The following is a 22,700-nucleotide window of genomic DNA, read 5'->3' as shown; positions in this document are numbered from 1 at the left end:
CTTTTTGCATGGAAATTCAGCTGACCAATGCTTTAACCAAGATAATTCTATGCATATGCACCAATTAGAGAGCAAGCGGTGACACCTGATGAATAGAATCTTTAAGAGCGTCAACCGCAAAACATAAGGCCCTAGGTAGCTCAGCTAATTCAAGCTAACTTGAGCAGGGACACCTTTAATAACCCGCTTAAGTTGGTCTTTTAGGAATTGACAAATGCCTATTGCTGCTTCTGCAAGCTGTGCTGCTGCACCAGCCACAGCAAATGAGGCTTTAAGCAAGGATTCCAGCTTCTTATTGGCTGGATCCTTAAAAACCTGAACATTGTCCACTGGACAAGTTAAACTCCTATTCACGGAAGAGATAGCAGCGTCTACTGCTGGCAAACTATACTTCTTAGTGAATTTTTCCTCCATATGATAAAAAAGAGAAAATCTTCTAGGAGGAAGAAAATACCTATCTGGGTGATCCCAGTCAGCATATATCTGCCGCTCCAGCAATGGGTGTACAGGGAAAGCATGTGGACCCTGTGGAGGTTTTAAAGAACTTAAAGAGGAAAAGGGGGCCTCAGCTACCTGTGTTGGGGGCAACTTGTACCCAGAATCAGGGATGGACTGGCCATTGGGACTACCGGGAGTTTCCTGGTGGGCCGATGGCTCAGTGGCCCTGCTTCAGTGACAGCGGACCCCTGCCCCCCTCCGCTCCTCTGTCTCTCCCTCCCGCTCACCTCCTCTACCTCCTCGCAGCGCTCATCTCCTCTACCTCCCCACAGCGCACACCTCCTCTTCCTGGCTAGTTAACTTCAGTGTGACTAAATACAGACAAGCTCCTCGGGAGTCGCACTGAGAAGCTCATCATACGATCTGGAAGGACGGCGGCCACACACAGTTGTGACATAAGCTTTCTCGGCCCTCGTTCCCCTGGTCTTTCCTTCCCCCACTCTGTAACCTGTCTGCTGCCGCAGAGAATCTATATGGAGAGCAGGGGAAGGAAAGACCAGGAGAACGAGTGCCCATGAAGCTTATGTCACAGCTGTGTGTGGCCACCGTTGTTCCGGATTGTATGATGAGCTTCTCAGTGCGACTCCCGAGGAGCATGTCTGTATTCAGTCACGCTGAAGTTAACTAGCCAGGGAGAGGAGGTGAGTGCTGCGGGGGACCAGAGCATCATGGGGGGGATAGAGGCACAATCTGGGACCAGAGCATCATGGGGGGGGGGGATAGAGGCGATAGAGGCGCATGAGGGACCATATTTTGCCCCAGTCCAGAATGGACCAACTCCGTAAGTGATTGAACCAGCAACTTTTGAGATTGCGAGGCTGAGAAGGGCTGTCCTGAGACTGAATCCTCAGAGGAGGAGTCATCTGCCTGCCCTTCTTCCCGGTCACCCAATGGCATCTCAACATCATCTGCCCATTCCTGTTCCAATACTGGAAGGTCAGGAGGAGGAGGAGAAGGGGACCTATCACATATGCCGCTATCACTGCTCAGCCTGATGCCGAGTAGACGTGCCTTTAAAATGTCTTTATCCAACACCCATACAGTGCTTACATGCCCTTGTATGCTCTGTGTCCCTCCGTCAGCCACCAGACTCTTCAAAGAGTCATAACTTTATAGGCAGTAAGCCTTGCGTCTGCGCTGTGTATTACGTAAACGTTCGTTTCCACATGCACGCCGACCGCACCAAAGTCACACGCGTCCTAGGGTAGCTCTTTAAACAGAGCCGATTCTCGCATGCGTGGATGAGGCGGTCCTGTAATCTGGATAGCTCGAGGGGAGAGGGGATGTGTCACCAGGGGGATGTCGACCATCGTGCTCCAGAGGTGGGTGATCCCCAGGCCCTTTGGCGGCCATGACAGAGTGGAGTAAGGGGTCAATGCTGTCCACAGGAGCGCTGCCGGACATTGAGCACACTGCAGGGGAAGCACAGTAATGTTAAACACCAGGTATGTTACAATTACACCCTCTAGTGGTAAAAACAGGCAAAGTATCGCTACTCAGAAGAAGGCCCATCAAGTGAACCGTATGTGTTCCTTTCTTAGGATCTTCTTTTAACTTACCATTCCCGCCGCAGGATACTGCTGGAACACACAGCCAGATCCAATCTTTACCCATCACAGTGGGCCATGTTATGATGGACCTTCAAGGACCAGGTCCCCCTTGAATACTGGGGTCCACACCCTTGGATCTGTATAGCACCCTGCCAGGACAATCTTTGGTTTAGCCTTTTTCCTTGTAACCAAGGATCTGGATCCCAGGGTCCAGGCCCTCAAAAGAGGAGCATTACAGGCGAGAGACCTTGCTTTTCCTTCCTCGAAGCTTGGGTACCACCTATTTTGGCCATTCTTTTTTGGCACCTTGAATGGATCCAACTGCTTAGCCCCTTCATCCTGCCAAGCATTTCTCCAACGGGGCTCTTCTTTAGCATAGCACTTTAACCACCGTGACCAACACCTTGAGACACTGGCAAAAAAACTGAGGTACTTCCAGTATGGGAGGGGTTATATAGGAAGGGGCCTTCTTGTCTTTTGGGTGTGTCAGTGTCCCTTCACCTATAGGTGGCGTATAACCAACATAGTAATTACTATGGCTGCAATGTGTCCCGTGATGTACGATAAAGAAATGGATCCTATGCCATATGGACCTTGTAATTAAGTGTGTTTGGTGCCCAACTGATTGTGCTTTGTGTCAAATTGTATCTTAAGCTTGCTGTGTTTTGTCCATTACGGATTTGATATTTAAATGTGACCATCCCGCTTACCAACTTGTGCATTTCAGGAAAATACTGTAGTAGACCCCAAACTGTGTTCAGTATGACTTTCCCATTAAATTCACACAGTTTGGGGTTTGTCAGACCTAATGGTCACTGCTTTTAATTGATACAAGGACAAACATATCTAATATAATGAATCCTGTATGGCACACAAATGTATATTAAAAAAAAAAAAGATTCACACTTACTTCTTTTTCTGTATCACGCAGACAATAATGACAATGAGGAAAATAACAAGTATAATGGCTGGGCCAACAAGAATCTTCAGTATGCTACTTGGGGGGGTGTCTGAAAAAAAAAAATATGGAAAATAACGAAACCAGCATTTAAAGTATAGAGAAAAAATCATAGCATTATAGTGGTATTAAAAACATTTTTATTTAAATAACAAACATACCATACTTACCTCCACTGTGCAGTTCATTTTGCACAAAGTGGCTCCGATCCACGTCTTCTGGCGGCTGTCTCGGCCCCACTCCCCGACACGCAGAGTTATTAATTTGATAGTCAGCAGTGGGAGTCAATGGCTGTGCTGCAAATCATCCAATGACGAGGCTAGAAGAGCTGGGGGAAACCAATGTGGAATCGCGCCCACGGAGATTAGGGCCTCAGGTAAGTAAAACGGGGGCTCAGGGGGGGCCTGTAACTATATGATGTTTTTTCACCATAATGCATAGGATGCATTAATGTGAAAAACTGGAAGGTTTACAACCCCTTTAATCCCAAAAGCAAACCTTTATATTGTAGCGTACCAATTCTAATGCCGCGTACACACAACCGTTTTTCAAGTTCTAAAAAATGACGTTTTTAAGGGTAACAACGTTTTTTTTAATCCTATCATTAGAACGGCCTTGCCTACACACGATCGCGAAAAAAAAAATGCTCTAGAAAAGCACGGTGACGTACAACACGTACGTACTATAAAGGGGAAGTTCCATGCGGATGGCACCACCCTTTGGGCTGCTTTAGCTGATTTCGTGTTAGTAAAAGATGATTAGCGCTTTTCAGTCTGTTACTGCATGATGAATGTGCTTACTCCATTACGAACGGTAGTTTTACCAGAACGAGCGCTCCCGTCTCATAACTTGCTTCTGAGCATGCGCAGGTTTTTCACGTCAAAGCCCACACACAACCATTCTTTACAACCTTAAAAACGACAACGTTAAAAATGTTGTGAAAAAATAGATCATGTTCGAAACTTTTTTAGATCGTGAAAAATGCTCTGGAGCCCACACATGATCGTTTTAATGGCATAAAAAAAAAAAAAAAAAGGCGTAATTTTTTAGAACCCGAAAAATGGTCGTGTGTACGCGGCATTAGATGTGGTGGCTGCATTCATTTTCTTTTTTTAAGCCATTTTTCCTTAATTTTCATTTGGTGATCTGGCCAGAAAGGCTGTTATTTTTTATTTACTAACAACAGTGGTGCAAAAAGGAACAAAACTGTTTCTGTAACTGATTATAAAGTATTAGCTGAATTTTGGCTTCAGCTTGTTGGTGCATCCAAACCTGCTAGTACATCAAGCACTCCCATCCCCACCCAGACTGACAACTGACAATTCTGCTGTCCAAAGTTGTCCCCTGTGCTTCTTCAGCCAACGGGTGTGTTACTGGCCAGATCACCAGGTGAAAAAACGAATGCAGCTACCACATCTAATGATTGGTAAGCTGAAATATATTGCATATTTGGTTTTGAGTTTATTACCACTTTTATATTTTTATGTAAAACCATTTACTTAACTGCTTGCCGACCAGCCACCGCAGTTATACGGCAGCAGATCGGCTCTGCTGGGCGAGATCACGTAGCTATACGTCATCTCGCCGAGCAGCCAATAGGGGCGCGCGCACCCCCGCTCGCCCCTGACGCCGACGCGCGTGCCCGGCGGGTGCGATCACCTCCGGGTACCCGCGATCGCTCGTTACAGAGCGATAACCGGGAGCTGTGGGGGGGAAATTACCTATCGTCTGTTCATACAATGTATGAACAGCGATTTGTCATTTCCCCATGTCAGTCCCACCCCCCCTTCAGTTATAACACACCCAGGGAACATGATTAACCCCTTCCTCGCTCCCTAGTGTTAACCCCTTCACTGCCAGTGACATTTTTATAGTAATCAATGCATTTTTATAGCACTGATAGCTATAAATATGCCAATGGTCCCAAAAATGTGTCCGAAGTGTCCGTCATAATGTCGCAGTACCGATAAAAATCGCTGATCGCCGCCATTACTGGTAAATAGGGTTGAGCGAACCCGAACTGTAAAGTTCGGGTTCGGTACGGACTTTGGGTTTTTCCCGAACCCGGACCCGAATAATTGGAAAAAGTCCGGGTTCGGAGTTCGGGTATGTTTTGGCGCGCTGCACGGCAGCCAATCGCCATTCGTTTTACAACTGACTGGGAACTGATCACAGCCATGCCTGCTTATGGCATGGCTGTGATTGGCCAGTGTAGCATGTGACCTATCATGTGACCAGCCTCTATATTAGAAAGAGGCACACAGCACAGATAGTCACTCTGCTTCACTCATGATAGGGGAAGGCTGCTGCATTCGGCGTTCAGGGACAGTGTTAGGTGTTCTGTGCTCCAGAAATCTCAAGAAACACACTTTATTTTTTTTGATATCTACATCATCTAATGCTTTCTGACTCGCTGTCACTGTGCTTCACTTACGATAGGGAAAGACTGCATTTGGCGTCCAGGGACAGTGTTAGGTGTACTCTGCTGGCTCCAGAAGTCTCAAGAAACACACTTTATTTTTTTGATATCTGCATCATCTAATGCTATCTGGCTCCCTGTCACTGACTGTGCTTCACTTACGATAGGGAAATATTTCAACGGCACTGCACCTGTGATATACTGTGTTTTTCTATAAAGTACATAAATCAGTGACAGGTTCTATAGGTGACTCTGAATATTTCAACAGCACTGCACCTGCCACCACCTGTGCACCTGTGATATACTGTGTTTTTCTATAAAGTACATAGTTCAGGGACAGGTTCCTGCAATTTGCCTATAGGGGCAGTCAGAAATCTATAGGTGACTGAATATTTCAACAGCACTGCACCTGTGCTATACTGTGTTTTTCTGTCAAGTACATAGTTCAGGGACAGGTTCCTGCAATTTTCCTATAGGGGCAGTCAGAAATCTATAGGTGACTCTGAATATTTCAACAGCACTGCACCTCTCCCCTGTGATATACTGTCTGTGCAGTAAATTGTTTAGGGCTGGGTTCCTGCTTCTTGCTATAGGTAGAGAAATATATAGGTGAATCTCTGCCTATTTCACCAGTTTACACTATTTTTGTATTTAAAATTTCTCAAAATTAGGGCAAGACCCTAAATTTGAGAAATATGAGGAAAACCTCAAATAAGGGACGTGGCTGCGGTCGTGGTGCTGCTGGTGGAGCTCCTGTTACAGGGAGAGGACGTGGTCGATCTGTGCCAGCTACAAGCACAAGTGAAACACCTTTCTCAGGTGCGAGTAGCCGACAGAGCCTGCAGCGGTATTTGGTTGGGCCTAATCCAGCTCTACGAATGTTGAGGCCAGGAGCAGAACAGGCGGTAGTAGATTGGGTTGCTGACAGTGCCTCCAGTTCCTTCACATCGTTTTCCAACAAGTCTTGGGCTGAAAGTTCAGATTTGGCGCCTGCAGCCGATGTCCACCATCAGTCTTTCACCTCACCCCCTTGCAAATCAGCCAAGCAGTCTGAGCCCCAAAGCATGCAGCAGTCTCTTCTTCTTTTTGATGAGTCTGTTAGCATGTGTTCCCAGGGCCATCCACCTAGCCCAGCCCCAGAAGGGGAAGAGATTGAGTGCACCGCTGCCCAACCACTTATATTTCAGGATGAGTTCATGGGGGGACCATCACAGCACGTCTTGCATGATGATGATGAAACACAGTTGCCAACTGCTGGTGCTTTTGCAATTGTGCAGACCGACAAGGAGGGCAGTGGTGAAGACTGGGTGGAAGATGATGTGGAGGACGATGAGGTCCTCGACCCGACATGGAATCAACCTCATGCAGGTGACCCATGTAGTTCGGAGGAAGAGGCGGTGGAGCCACCAGGAAGGAAGGAAGGAGGAAGGAGCGCACAGAGCCACCAGTACAGCAGAAGAGGGAGCAGGGTGCCAAAGCAGAGCGTCCATCCCCTAGACAGTACGACTGCTACTGCCCAACGCAGCAAGGGACCGAGCACACCAAAGCCAGGTCCAAGGAGTTCCCTAGCGTGGCAGTTCTTCACACAATGTGCTGATGACAAGACACGCGTGGTTTGCACGTTGTGCAATCAGAGCCTGAAGCGAGGCATAAACGTTCTCAACCTGAGCACAACCTGCATGACCAGGCATCTAAGTGCAAAGCACGAGCTGCAGTGGAGTAGACACCGCAAAAACCAAGAAAGGTCTCTGGCTCCTCCTGCTTCCTCTCGGGCCTCTCTGCCTCTTCATCCACCTCCGTAGTGACAGTGCCACCTGCCACCCCTCAATTAGAGGACCGGCAAGCAACACTACCACCTGGGTCACCAAACATCTCCACAATGTCCCATGGAAGCATTCAGCTCTCCATCTCCCAAACACTGGAGCGTAAGAGGAAGTACCCCTCTACCCACCCGCGATACCTGGGCCTGAATGCCAGCATTTCAAAATTACTGGCCTTTGAAATGCTGTCATTCCGTCTGGTGGAGACGCAGAGTTTTAAAAGCCTGATGGCATTGGCTGTCCCACAGTACGTCGTGCCCAGTCGCCACTACTTTTCCAGGCGAGCCATCCCTTCCCTGCACAACCAAGTGGGGGACAAAATCAGGTGTGCACTGCGCAACGCCATCTGTGCCAAGGTCCACCTAACTAAGGATACGTGGACCAGTAAGCAAGGTCAGGGACGTTATATCTCCCTAACAGCGCACTGGGTAAAAGCAGTGGCAGCTGGGCCTGAGGCGGATAGCAGTTTGGCGCATGTCCTTCCACCACCGAGGATTGCAGGGCGCTTCAGTTTGCCTCCTGTTCCTAACTCCTTCTACTCCGCTTCCTCATCCTCTACCGCCTCCTCATCCAGTCAGCGTAACAAACTCACCACCAACTTCAGCACAGCCATGGGTAAACGCCAGCAGGCAGTTTTAAAACTTTCCTGTTTGGGGGAAAAAACCACACACCGCGCAGGAGTTGTGGAGGGACATGGAACAACAGACCGATGAGTGGTTGGCGTCAGTGAGCCTCAAGCCGGGCCTGGTGGTGTGCGATAACGGGCAAAATCTCGTAGCAGCTCTGGGCCTAGTCGGTTTGACGCACATTCCTTGCCTGGCGCATGTGCTGAATTTGGTGGTGCAGAGTTTCCAGAGAACTTACCCCAATATGCCACAGCTGCTGCAGAAAGTGCGGGCCGTCTGTGCACACTTTCGGCGTTCTCACCCTGCTGCTGCTCGCCTGGCAGCGCTGCAGCGTAACTTCGGCCTTCCCGCTCACCGCCTCATATGTGATGTGCCCACAAGGTGGAACTCCACCTTGCACATGCTGGCCAGACTGTGCGAGCAGCAGCAGGCGATAGTGGAGTTCCAGCTGCAGCACGCACGCGTGAGTCGCTCTGCGGAACAGAACCACTTTACCACCAATAACTGGGCCTCCATGCGAGACCTGTGTGCCTTGTTGCGCTGTTTTGAGTACTCCACCAACATGGCCAGTGCCAATGACGCCGCTCTCAGCGTGACTATCCCACTTCTATGCCTCCTTGAAAAAACGCTACAGGCGATGATGGAAGAGGATGTGGCACAGGAGGAAGAGGAGGAGGAGGAGGAATCGGGATCATTTGCAAGGCTTTCAGGGCAGTCATTCACAAGTGGCTCAGAGGGTGGGTTCGTGCACCAACAAAGGCCAGGTACACAATTGTCTAGCAAGGGCACAGTTCTGGAGGATGACGCGGTGGAGGATGAGGAGGAGGAAGACATGGAGGAGGATGAGGAACCATGTTCACAGCAGGATGGCATCCAGACCAGCTCATGGCCATTACTGGTGCGTGGCTGGGGGGATACAAAGGACACAGATGATACTCCTCCCACAGAGGACAGCTGTTCGTTGCCTCTGGGCAGCCTGGCACACATGAGCAATTACATGCTGCAGTGTCTCCACAACGACCTGCGTGTTTCGCACATTATGACAGGTGCTGATTACTGGGTGGCCACGCTGCTGGATCCCCGTTACAAGGACAATGTACCGTCCTTAATCCCCTCACTGGAGCGTAAACGCAAGATGCGCAAGTACAAGCGCACGCTGTTAGACGCGCTGCTGGTGCAATTCCCACCTGGCAGCGGGGCCACAGTGGAAGCAGAAGGCGAAGGCAGAGGAGGAGGTGCCCCTGCCAATGCAGCAGGGGCACCGCCAGCACCTCAGAAGGCAGGGTTAGCATGGCCGAAATGTGGAAAAGCTTTGTCAGCACGCCAGAACAAACAGCACCACCAGCTGATATGGAACGTTTTAGCAGGAGGCAGCATTTCAGCAACATGGTGGAGCAGTATGTGAGCACACCCCTACACGTACTGAATGATGGCTATGCCCCCTTAAACTTCTGGGTCTCCAAATTGGGCACATGGCCTGAGCTTGCCCTTTACGCCTTGGAAGTGCTGGCCTGCCCTGCGGCCAGTGTATTGTCTGAACGTGTATTTAGCACGGCAGGAGGCGTTATCACAGACAAGCGCAGCCGCCTGTCCAGATCCAATGTGGACAAGCTCACGTTCATTAAAATGAACCAGGCATGGATCCCAGAGGAGTTGTCCGTACCTTGTGCAGAATAGACACCGGGCCGGCCTTACCCAGCCATTGTTTTTTTCTGAGCTTTCTAGGGTTGCCATCTCATCCCTTTCAAAGCAAAAACATATTAATTACACAGGTTCTCTGGCTGATTAAGGTGCTGCTAATTAAACTCACTCGGTGCCTTATCGACATCAAATTAGCCCCAGAACCTGTGTAACTCTGTGTTCAGGTTTAAAGGGATGAGGTAGCAACCCTAGATCTGTCTCACTATTTTGGGGTTTACCCTAATTTAAAAAATAAATCAATTAAAAACCCAAACCTGCTGTGTTGGCTACCTCCTCCTCCTCCTCCTCCGCCGCTTCCACCTTCAGTCACATTCTTAGGCTTGCGCATTGCAACTGCTTTCTTTAAGTCCCACCAGAGGTTCTCAATCGGATTTAAGTCTGGTGACTGCGATGGCCACTCCAAAATGTTCCAGCCTTTAATCTGAAACCATGCTCTAGTGGACTTGGAGGTATGCTTGGGATCATTGTCCTGTTGAAAGGTCCAACGTCTCCCAAGCCTCAGGTTTGTGACGGACTGCATCACATTGTCATCCAATATCTCCTGGTACTGAAGAGAATTCATGGTACCTTGCACACGGTGGTACCCAGCCATGAATAAGCACTAAGTCAGTGCGAAACGTCGGTTATCCTCCTGTTTCTGTTGCTGTGATCTGGTATGTTTTTGCTGTTCGTTTAAATAAAGACAACCTGTTTGGTTTGGAGTGCGGCCATCCATCCTTCATTTTACGCCAATGCGTACCTTGCACACGCTGAAGCTTCCCTGTACCTGCAGAAGCAAAACAGCCCAAAAGCATGATTGACCCCCCGCCATGCTTCACAGTAGGCAAGGTGTTCTTTTCATCATAGGCCTTGTTCTTCCTCCTCCAAACATAGCGTTGATCCATGGGCCCAAACAGTTGTAATTTTGTTTCATCAGTCGACAGAACACAATCCCAAAACGTGTGTGGTTTGCCCACATGACTTTCGGCATACTGCAGTCGACTCTTATTCTTTGGAGACAGCAAGGGGGTGCGCCTGAGAGTTCTGGCATGGAGGCCTTCATTATGCAGTGTGCACCGTATTGTCTGAGCAGAAACTTCAGTACCCACATCTGACAAATATTTTCTCAGTTCCTCAGCAGTCACACAGGGACTTTTCTCCACTCTACGCTTCAGGTAGTGCACAGCAGTCAAAGTCAGCATCTTATTTCTGCCACGACCAGGTAGCGTTTCAACAGTGCCCATTGCCTTGAATTTTGCATTTACTACTGTATTACAAAACCAATTGATGTCATATTAGTTGCATATGGTTCTTTATGAAGTCCTTGTAGGATTTCATTCTGAATACAATTACAAATGTACACTAAATTCCCTAAAACCCTTTACAGCATTGGGGGGTTCAATAATTTTGAACACCTCGTCCTCAAAGGTCAAAAATCATTATATTTTTTATTTAATTTTTTTTATGTTATTTTAAGTTATTTCCCTATCCACATTTATTTCCAGAGTACTTGCCATGATCTTCCCGACATTTTGCTGCCACTTGCAGCCCTCCAGCCCTTTCCCTTAGTTTTTTAGAGACATTTTTGTAGTCAAAAGTCCAGGTCCCCATTGACTTCAATGGGGTTCGGGTCAAAGTCCGGGTTCGGGTCCCGAACATCCAGGTGTCCGCTCAACTCTACTGGTAAAAAAAAAATATTAATAAAAATGCCATAAAACTATGCCCTATGTTGTAAACGCTATGGCCCAGTCTGAGTCTGAGTCTGAGCGGTCGTATCTATGCGCCTGATTCTTAGAATCAGTTACGCATAGATTTGTATTAGATCCCACCGGCGCAAGTCTCTTACGCCGTCGGATCTTAACTACATAAATAAGAGACTTACGCTGGCCGCTAGGAGCGTGTACGCTGATTTACACCTAGTAAATCAGAGTAAAGTTACCTCTGCCATATGGTTGCGTGCGTACCATGTTAAGTATGGACGCCGTAGTGGGAGCTGCGGTGGCTCAACGCGATTGGCACTACGCTGACAAGCCATTCACCTCTGCAGCTAGAGGTTCGGATCCCGGTCTCAGCTACATGTGAATTGAGTTTGGTGGTCTCAGTCCGGCTCCCGGTGGGTGTGCTATGCGAGGTAAGCCTGCGCTTAGTACGCCCACCCCCCTCCCACAAAAAACACCACACTTACACGCACTTGAAATTGGGTTAACATGCACGCACTTTGACCACGCGGTCTCTAAAAAAGAGAGGCGAAGGACTAACGGGGCTGGTTGAGCGGGCTAGATCCTCTCACTCCCTTATAGGGAGTCCCTCTGCCCCGTTGGGCTTCAAAGCAGAGCACGTAGGGCGGGCTGTGTGGGAGGACCCCCTCACACACCCGCCATTGCCACCCGGGGCATGGAGAAAGGTGGCAGATTGCCTCTGGGGGAGGCCTGCCTACTCCCAACTCCTGCAGTCCGGCTCCTCTCTCGAGTACACGCACAAAATACACTTAAAAAAAAATGAAAAAAAAAAAAATTGTGTTACTGTAGATAAATGGTATACATTAAAAAAAAAAAAAGTATGGACGCCGTTCCCGAGTCGAATTTTGAATATTTTACGTTGTTTGCGCAAGTCGTCCGTGAATGAGGCTGGACGTAATTTACGTTCACGTCGAAACCAATATGTCCTTGCGGCGTATTTGGAGCAATGCACACTGGGATATGTCCACGGACGGCGCATGCGCCGTTCGTTAAAAAAAACATCAATCACGTCGGGTCATGGTTAATTTACATAACACACGCCCACCTCTTCACAATTTGAATTAGGCGGGCTTACGCTGGCCTATTTACGCTACGCCACAACTTTCTTTGAGAATACGGCACTTGCCTGTAAAAGTTGCGGAGACGTAACGTAAATAGGATACGTTACGCCCGCACAAAGTTACGCGCATCTACGTGAATCCGGGCCTATAACTTTTGTGCAAACCAATCAAACGCCTATTGCGATTTTTTTTATATATTTTTGGGGGAAATTTATTATAGGAAAAAGTAAAAAATATAATTTTTTTTCAAAATTGTCACTATTTTTGATTATAGCGCAAAAACTAAAAACCGCAGAGGTGATCAAATACCACCAAAAGAAAGCTCTATTTGTGGGGAAAAAAAGGACGCCAATTTTGTTTGGGAGCCACGTCGCACGACTGCGCAATTGTCAAAGCGACGCAGTGCCAAATCGCAAAAAGTGGCCCGGTCATTGACCAGCAATATGGTCCGGGGCTGAAGTGGTTAAAGTGCACCTGTGCCCAGGCTATAGACAATAAAAATATTATTTTCTCCTTAAAAAGTGAATTTAACAAATGCAGATATTTTTGCAAAAAATAAAAATATGCATTTAATATTATTTTCTACAGCAGCCTGCAAAGCATTTCATCCGTGCAATATCAGGTTCCTGCACACTCACTCCTTCAGTTAGAAAACTGGAGGATGAGTGACTGGACTATGAGTGGGCTGATCAGCACACTGATAGTCCATTGAGACCTGTTTATTCGTTCACAGATCCCTGTAAATGGATGACACCGCTGTGCAGGGCTCTGTCTGCTAATTTTTAGGATGACAGCAAATATGTGGGAGAAGAATCCCTGCCTGCTATCACAGGGAAAAAGGGGGGCTCAGAGGGTGCTGGAACATGTTACACCCTAAAAATAGGTAAAACTTGGAACATGTGCAAAAGGTAAACTTAGCCTTTAACCACTTAAGACCCAGACCAAAATGCAGCTAAAGGCTCTTGCCCCTTTTTGCGATTCGGCACTGCGTCGCTTTAACTGACAATTGCGCGGTCGTGCGATGTGGCTTCCAAACAAAATTGGCGTCCTTTTTTTCCCACAAATAGAGCTTTCGTTTGGTGGTATTTGATCACCTCTGTGTTTTTATTTTTTTGCGCTATAAACAAAAATGCAATTTTGAAAAAAATGCAATATTTTTTACTTTTTGCTATAATAAATATCCCCCAAAAATATTGAGTAAAAAAATTTTTTTTTACTCAGTTTAGGCCCAATACGTATTCTTCTACCTATTTTTGGTAAAAAAAAAAAAAAAAAAAAGCAATAAGCGTTTATCGGTTGGTTTGCGGAAAATTTATAGCGTTTACAAAATAGGGGATAGTTTTATTGCATTTTTATTAATTTTTATTTTTTTTACTACTAATGGCGGCGATTAGAGATTTTTTTCATGACTGCGACATTATGGCGGACACTTCGGACAATTTTGATACATTTTTGGGACCATTGTCATTTTCACAGCAAAAAATGCATTTAAAATGCATTGTTTATGGTGAAAATGACAGTTGCAGTTTGGGAGTTAACCACAAGGGTGCGCTGATGGGTCTATGTGTTCCCGAAGTGTGTTTACAACTGTAGGGGGGTGTGGCTGTAGGTGTGACGTCATTGATTGTGTCCCCCTATAAAAAGGGATGACACGATCGATGCAGCCGCCACAGTGAAGCTCCGGGGACCGATCGCGGGTCTGCAGCGGCGATCGGGTCCGCTGGTCCCGCAGTCCCGGAGCTTCGGACCGGGTCGCGGGAGCGCGCCCGCGACTGGGTACTACTACAGGACGTACCTGTATGTACATGTGCCCAGCCGCTTGTTGCAGATGGTTTTTACTAGAAGGCTGGCATGCCGTCACGATTTGCTATAGAAAAAGGATACGTTTTCTGTGCCTTTGTTGTGAACTTTAAAAATGAATTTTTCCACAAAGACTATAGCTGCATATGTAAATGTAAAAGTACTTTTACAGCCTGTTCAGAATATGTAAATACTTGCATGCATAATCTAGGCACAGGTTTGCTTTAAAAGTTATCTGGTACTTTTTTCTTTGCTGAAAAAGACATGCTAAAACTGCAAATAGCTGTGTATGGTAGGGACACTCATATTCTTGTAAGACTCCAACAGCAGAATCCATAAACAAGCTGGGCTGTACTTTGCAGCCAATGATATAGAATCAGTCATGGCAGGCATGTAAAGCTCCTCCCAAAATGTACATTATTATTTTGTTTAATATGTTTACTAAAGAGTTTTTTCAGAAAAATAATACAAAAGCAGCAATAAGGTCCAGATGAGATAAGTCCAGTATGTGTAACACATGTAATACAGTAAATGTACAAGAGACCTGAAACTATAGACATATCCACTATATAAACATATTGATAAAACATGTCAACAATTTAGAATGTGTTACTTTACTAAAAAAAAGTAGAGTAGAAAAATTGAAATAAATAAAAAGCCTTAGGCCGCGTACACACGGTCGGACAAAACCGATGAGAATGGACCGAGGTTCAGTTTCATCGGTTCAGACCGACCGTGTGTATAGCCCATCGGTCTGTTTTCCTTCGGTCCAAAAAATTAAAACATGCTTCAAAATCGAACTGATGGACCCCTGCCCGATCGGTCCAAACCGATGGTTAGTACAGAAAGCATCGGTTCAAAACCCGCGCATGCTCAGAATCAAGTCGACGCATGCTTGGAAGCATTGAACTTCGTTTTATTCAGCACGTCGTGTGTTTGACGTCACCGCGTTCTGACCCGATCGGTTTTTGGAATGATGGTGTGTACGCACATCAGACCACTTCAGCGGTGAAGCGATGGAAATGGCCTGTCGGACCATTCTCATCGGTTTGGAACGACTGTGTGTACGCGGCCTCAGAATAAGGAATAGGAAAGGAGGGGATCCCGATCTTGGCCTAACATGAAAAACATTTTGGAAAACCAATGTATAGCATATCACATGATATATTTGCTAATCCTTGTATTTCTAAGGCGTTTGGATACTCACGTTGGTCTGGCACATGAAAATACGTGGTTTGGGTCCAGGATCCTTTGCCAGCCAGTGAAGTTGCTCTGACTTTCACACTGTAGTTTCCAGGCAAAAGTGAGTGCAGCTTTGCTCCCTTTTCCAGAAGGTACTGTTTCTGGGACACACACTCATCATCCTCCTAGAAGACATAGGTAATAGAACATTATATTTGAATTAATACAGACAGATGTTAAACATGTACAACACAGGGTAAACTATGTAAATCTTACCCGAGTGTCTCCAACACGGGAGTATTGTACTTCATACAAAATGGTTAGGCCATTAGGATTTTTTGGCTCCTTCCACATGATGTGAACGTAGGGTTCTATATATTCAGAAGTAACTGGCTCCTCAATGTTATCTGCCTTTGCTGTGGAGAGACAGTACTCATTAGTGCAAAACAAAAAACCTTCAATATTATTCAGCACAATTCCCCAAATAAAGAATATATATTGGTCGGAATTAGGCACTGACTGACCAACACAACTTTGTCCATCTGAGCTTAAAGCGGAGGTTCACCCATAGAGAACACATTTTCCCCTTAGCTTCATGCTCGTTTTGTCTAGGGGAATCGGCTATTTGTTTTAAAATAGGATCTGTACTTATCCGTTTTCGAGATGCATCTTCTCCGCCGCTTCCGGGTATGGGCTGCGGGACTGGGCGTTCCTTCTTGATTGACAGTCTTCCGAGAGGCTTCCGACGGTCGCATCCATCGCGTCAAGATTTTCCGAAAGAAGCCGAACGTCGGTGCGCAGGCGCAGTATAGAGCCGCACCGACGTTCGGCTTCTTTCGGCTACGAGTGACGCGATGGATGCGACCGTCGGAAGCCTCTCGGAAGACTGTCAATCAAGAAGGAACGCCCGCTCCCGAAGACCCATACCCGGAAGCGACAGAGAAGATGCATCTCGAAAACGGGTAAGTACGGATCATATTTTAAAACAAATGGCCGATTCCCCTAGACAAAATGAGCATGAAGCTAGGGGGAAAATAGAAAAAAATAACGAATTGGGTGAACTCCCGCTTTAATCAGCAGACTTGTCAAGGAACACAAACAAACATGGTCAACAGGCTTGAGAACCAACCTCACCCTGCTTGTGAGGATTGCGTTAATTTTTTTTAAATCATGAAGTCAATTACAATACATCCCATCAAATACAATTTTACATATACACCCCTATCTGTGCCCTTTCAAAAACTGTGGGGTTGAATACTGTGGGCAAACATGGACTGCGAACCCTGGACAGAACATCTGTATTACCAGCTGACTTACAGGTCAATTCTCCACTGCAAACTTGAAATTTTGTGATGCCAGGAACCACCACAGAACTCTTGCATTTCACGATTTATTGTGGGCCATCCACTTGAGAGAGGCATGGTCTGTGATGAGCCCGAACTGCCACCTTAAAGTCCAATTCACACCATATAGTCCTTGTTCCATACAGTTGTCCCTGGGTGCATATGGCCTTAACCACTTAGTAACCGCCCCATAGACAATATACGTCTACAGGGCGGTTGCTTAACTCTGGGAGGGCGTACATTGACGTCCTCTCAGAATTGCCCTCCCGCGTGCCCCCTGGGGCGCACACACGGGAATGTCCGTGACCGCTGGGTCCAGAGGACCCGGCCGATCACGAATCGTGGTAAATTGCCGCTGACAGCGGCCGTTTACCACGTGATCGCTCCGTCCAATGACGGAGCGATCACATGTAAACAAACCGGCGTCATTTGATGACGCCGGTTCCTCCTTCCTCTCTCTGTACCGGTCGGAGCGCGGGTGTCAGCAGCGCTGTGGATGGATCTGTGACTATTGCAGTCACAGATCCATCCATCCCTGCTCAGCCATCCCTGCAATACCCTGTGCAGTGCTCTGCAATACCCCCCTGCGCAATACTCTGCAATACCCCCCTGCGCAATACTCTGCAATACCCCCCTGCGCAATACTCTGCAATACCCCCCCTGCGTAATACTCTGCAATACCCCCCCTGCGCAATACTCTGCATACCCCCCCTGCGCAATACTCTGCATACCCCCCCTGCATACCCCCCCTGCGCAATACTCTGCATACCCCCCTGCGCAATACTCTGCATACCCCCCCTGCGCAATACTCTGCATACCCCCCCTGCGCAATACTCTGCATACCCCCCCTGCGCAATACTCTGCATACCCCCCCTGCGCAATACTCTGCATACCCCCGGCAAATACTCTGCATTACTCCCCGGCAATACTCTGCATACCCCCGGCAATTACTCTGCAATACCCCTGCGCAATTACTCTGCAATACCCCTGCGCAATTACTCTGCAATACCCCCCGCACCAATACTCTGCAATACCCCCCGCACCAATACTCTGCAATACCCCCCGCACCAATACTCTGCAATACCCCCCGCACCAATACTCTGCAATACCCCCCGCACCAATACTCTGCAATATCCAGAAAATACTCTGGGAAAAAAAATGCGTTTTAACCACTTCCCGGCCGTCATGACGTCCTAGAATTTGTGCAGGGATATCTGAATGATGCCTGCAGCTACAGGCATCATTCAGATATAATTTTTTTCAGCCGGCGATTCCCTACACCAGTGTTTCTCAACTCCAGTCCTCGGGGCGCACCAACAGGTCATGTTTTCAGGATTTCCCTCAGATCAAACTGCTGTGGTAATTACTAAGGCAGTGAAACTGATAAAATCACCTGTGCACAATAATGGAAAGCCTGAAAACAAGACCTGTTGGTGCGCCCCGAGGACTGGAGTTGAGAAACACTGCCCTACACCATAAGAACAATCATGTCGGCTGTTCCGCCTCTTGATTGTTCTTACGGGAGGCGAAAGGGGACGTCCCCCCTCCCTTCTCCCTCCGGTGCTTCTTCCGACTCACCGATACGATCGAAACGAGGATCGTTTTTTTTTTTTTTCAGGCATTCAAGCCTGGAGGTGAGATGTGGGGTCTTATTGACCCCACATCTCACTGTAAAGAGGACCTGTCATGCTATATTCCTATTACAAGGGATGTTTACATTCCTTGTAATAGGAATAAAAGTGATCAAAACATTTATTTTTGGGGAAAAATGTGTCAAACTAAAATAAATAAAGTGAAAAAAAAAAAAATGTTTATTGTTCAAGCGTGCTCGTGCTGCGTGCTCGTATACAGAAGCGACCGCACACGCAAGTCCCGCCCACATATGGAAACGGTGTTCAAACCACACATGTGAGGTATCGCTGCGAACGTTCGAGCGAGAGCAATACTTTTGGCCCTAGAGCTCTTCTCCAACTAAAAAGATGTAACCATTTAAAATATTTAAAGCGTCGCCTATGGGGATTTTATTTTTATTTTTTTTCAGATTTTTTTTTTTTTTTTTTATAATCAAGGTCACAAACGTTTAGCATGACAAAAGCAATGGGTACATAATCATATACATATTGTCACTTTAATCCACGAATAGCAAAGTATCGACAGACAAAAACATAACCATATCACTCCTTTACCCTATTATTGTGCTAACTAACATCCGATCCTTGACCTCTTTATCCGCTTCTCTAGATCTGATGTATTGTCCTCATACACCTTAATCCTCTCTGTTCCCTTGTCCTTATATACCCTACCTAACCCTCCCCTTAACATAAAACCCTGAGAAGAGAAAAAAAAAAAATGGGGATTTTTAAGTAGCAAAGTTGGGCGCCATTTCACGAGTGTGTGCAATTTTGAAGGGTGACATGTTGGGTATCTATTGACTCAGCGTAACTTCACGTTTAATATTATGCAAAAACATTGGGCTAACTTTAATGTTTTTTTTTTTTTAAAAGCACAAAAACTGTTTTATTCCCAAAAAATTGCTGCGAAAATACCGTGTGCGATAAAAAGTTGCAACGACCGCCATTGTATTCTCTAGGGTCTTTGCTAAAAAAGTATATATAATGTTTTGGGGTGCTATGTAAAATTCTAGCAAATAAATGATGATTTTTACATGTAGGAGAGAAATGTCAGAATTGGTCTGGGTGTTCCAGAACACCTGATGGTGCTCCCTGCATGTTGGGCCTCTGTATGTGGCCAGGCTGTGTAAAAGTCTCACACATGTGGTATCACCATACTCGGGGGGGGGGGGGGGAATAGCAGAATGTGTTTTGGGGTGTAATTTGTGGTATGCATATGCTGTGTGTGAGAAATAACCCGCTAATATGAACATTTTGTGTAAAAAAAAAAAAAATGAAAAAAAATTTGATTTTGCAAAGAATTGTGGGAAAAAAATTACAACTTCAAAAAACTCACAATGCCTCTTTCTAAATACCTTGGAATGTCTTCTTTCCAAAAAGGGGTCATTTGGGGGGTATTTGTACTTTTCTGGCATGTTAGGGTCTCAAGAAATGAGAGAGGCCGTCAGTACATCAGATGTGATCAAATTTATACGCTTTCAGTAATTGGTACCATAGCTTGTAGACCCTATAACTTTCACCCAGACTAAATAATATCCAAATGTTTTTTGTTTTGTTACCAAAGATATGTAGCAGTATACATTTTAGGTTACATTTTTGAAGAAAAATTTTGCAAAATTTTATAATAGAAATGAAGAAAAATTCATTTTTTTTACAAAATTTTCGTTCTTTTTTCATTTATAGCGAAAAAAATAAAAACCGCAGAGGTGATCAAATACCATCAAAAGAAAGCTCTATTTGTGGGAAAAAAGGGACAAAAAATTCATTTGGTTACAGTGTTGTATGACTGAGTTATTGTCATTCAAACTGTGAGAGCACCGAAAGCTGAAAATTGGTCTGGTTATTAATGGGGTTTAAGTGCCCAGTGGTCAAGTGGTTAAACGTCAGTATCATTTGGCGCACCAGCATCGCTAAGCCACCTTTTTTTCAGCCTCACAGAATTTTACAGAATGCTGGCAGCAGAGCTTAGAAGGTGCATTGCATAGAAAGGTGAAGGCAGAAAAAAAAAAAAGACAGCAGTCCATTGAGTCTGCCTTTTTTATATACATATTTTGGTTTTTCATTAACCTTTTATCTGAGTATAGATCTAGGTTTGTCCCAAGCATGTTTGAAGCCATCTACTGTTGACGGTCTTACTACCTCTGCTGAAAGTTTATTCCAACTACCTTTTCAGTAAAAGAATACTTTATAAAATTAGTTTTGAACTTTCCTCCAGTTAGTTTGAGATCATGTGCCTGTGTTCTTAATTTTGCTTTAAAAAAAAAAAACGCCCTCCTGAACCTTACTCACCCTGTTGATGTATTTAAAGGTTTCAATCATGTCTCCCATTTGCCTTATTTCCTCCAAAATGTACATATTAAGTTCCTGAAGTCACTCTTGATATGTTTTATCCCTAAGACTGTTCACCATCTTTGTTACCTGTCTCTGGACTCATTCTACCTTACTATATTTTTGTAAGTGAGGTCTCCAGAACTGGACACAGTATTATAAATGAGGTCTCACTAAAGATATCTATAAAGGGGAATCAGGACCACCTTCCTCTTGCAGGTGATCCCTCTAGTAATGCTTCCTAGAATTACATTACATTTTCCACTGCCTGGTCACACTGTTTGCTAATTTTGCAAGCATCTGAAATAAGTACCCCACCCCACCCCCCCTGAATCTTTTCCCTGCCAAAACATGTGAATGAGTCAGATCCAGAACGGTGTGCCTGTGCAGCTGTGTACAAGAAGTTGTTCAACTCTTAGACCCTCAACCTCATCCACCTGATACAAAAGGTAATTTCTCCATTGAGAAGTGGGGAAATGGTGCTAGCTCCAAGCTCTTGGGTTACCCCAATAATTACTTTTAGCTGCTCCCTGGCACAACTTATGATGAGATCACTTAACTGAACTGTCCTAACATTATAATGAGATAAAGGTAGATTGGGCAAGTCACCTGCTAACACATCCAGGACAAACCTCCCTAGGGGCTACTGCTGCCACATTCATCAGGAACTCAGCTTTCAGGGGTTCAGGAGTGTGAGAATGGATCACCAATTTGTGCACACATGCCTTACTAACACTTCCCTGAAAGTTCTAAAAAAAAGGGAAATCATGCACCAACATATGGATGTAAATTAAATTATTGTTCATTCTCACTTCCTGGTCCTGGGTTCTTGCAAGTTGTCTAAAGGGACAATACATCATTGGGATATCTCTTGGTGTCCCTATAGATACAGATGACTTTCATCAACTGGGTTTTTTAGTTTCTGGGAGTCCACCAGACTAGCATGCACCAGGGTTACCAAACTGGCATATTCTAGCAATGCCATAACCTCACAGCAGTCCACTTTAATGGCGTATACCTGCCTCTGGTGTGCCTCATTCTGGGGTGCTGTGCATGCCAACTTAGAGACCAGGGACAAACATCTGGCTTGTCCACATTCCATGTTTTCACGCGTATCGTGACAGACAAAACGTCACTTAATCATAGGATCCTATGATTAAGTGACGTTTTGTCTGTCACGATACGCGTGAGGACGTGGAGAGCTGCTGGTGACGTCATCCGCTCGCGGCCGCAGAGCGGAGACACAAAGACACACATGCTGTTTACTTTCATCTGTTTGTGAGTGATTTTACTTTGTTTTATTGAATAAATCCTAAAGATTTTATGCTATAGAGGCTTCCCTTCCTTTTGTCATTTGAGAGTCATCCTTAACCTATGAGCCGTGTTGTATGGGAGTGGACCAGCAGGCTGCCGTTGGGAGTATTTACACAGAGGCTTTTTTACAAGCCCTCCTAAGGTAAGGGGCTGGAACACATTCTCCAGACACTGTGGGAAGCCTGAAGGTGATTCTATACAAGCACGATTGCACGTTCAGCATCAACCACTCAAGTTATGTTTTATGGATTCATTGGAGCACCATTTACACTTTAATAATTTATTGATTTATTTTTTCTTTGGACTATTTAAGAATATTTTTTTGCACGGATTGTGCACTGGACACTTTGGTATCTGATTGACCTTTGATTTGCACATTATTATTTTGCTCATGCCCACTTGCGCATGCTACGTTATTTGTTTATTTTTATTACATTCATATCTTGTGGACCTTTTTTTCAACATTTATTTATTTTGCACTATGCACTTTTAATTGTTTGAAGCACCTTTGGATTTTTACAATTTTTTTCTGCAATTATATATTTATTGGTATCGCTGTTCTTAGCGATTTACATTGTGCTGAGGTTGGCACATTTGTTTTTTTACCTCATCATTATTATTTACCACTCTCATGACTTACCACATTGATCCTTAATGTTGGGTGGTCATTCCCTGGATGCACTTTTGAGTGGAACACATTTAGACCCACAGCCGGTGGAGGATTGATTTATTAGCCATTTCGATACACTTT

The 22,700-nt window shown here is 45.7% G+C and overlaps 1 protein-coding gene across 1 annotated transcript in view; it reads right to left on the bottom strand.

Moving 5' to 3' along the window:
• The window catches only part of INSR (insulin receptor), a 251,942-nt gene that overhangs the window by 43,136 nt on the left and 186,106 nt on the right, over positions 1-22,700 (bottom strand). The window contains exons 12-14 of the mRNA XM_040321264.1: positions 15,610-15,749; positions 15,359-15,518; positions 2,959-3,058 (exon numbers count right to left, since the gene is read on the bottom strand). Of these exons, the coding sequence (XP_040177198.1) occupies positions 2,959-3,058; positions 15,359-15,518; positions 15,610-15,749 (400 nt within the window). The remainder of the gene's footprint in view (positions 1-2,958; positions 3,059-15,358; positions 15,519-15,609; positions 15,750-22,700) is intronic.

Source organism: Rana temporaria, chromosome 1 (genome assembly GCF_905171775.1).
Source record: "Rana temporaria chromosome 1, aRanTem1.1, whole genome shotgun sequence".
Lineage (NCBI taxonomy): Eukaryota > Metazoa > Chordata > Amphibia > Anura > Ranidae > Rana > Rana temporaria.
The sequence above is the reverse complement of the archived record's forward strand: the minus strand, read 5'-3'. Positions and strand labels throughout refer to the sequence as shown.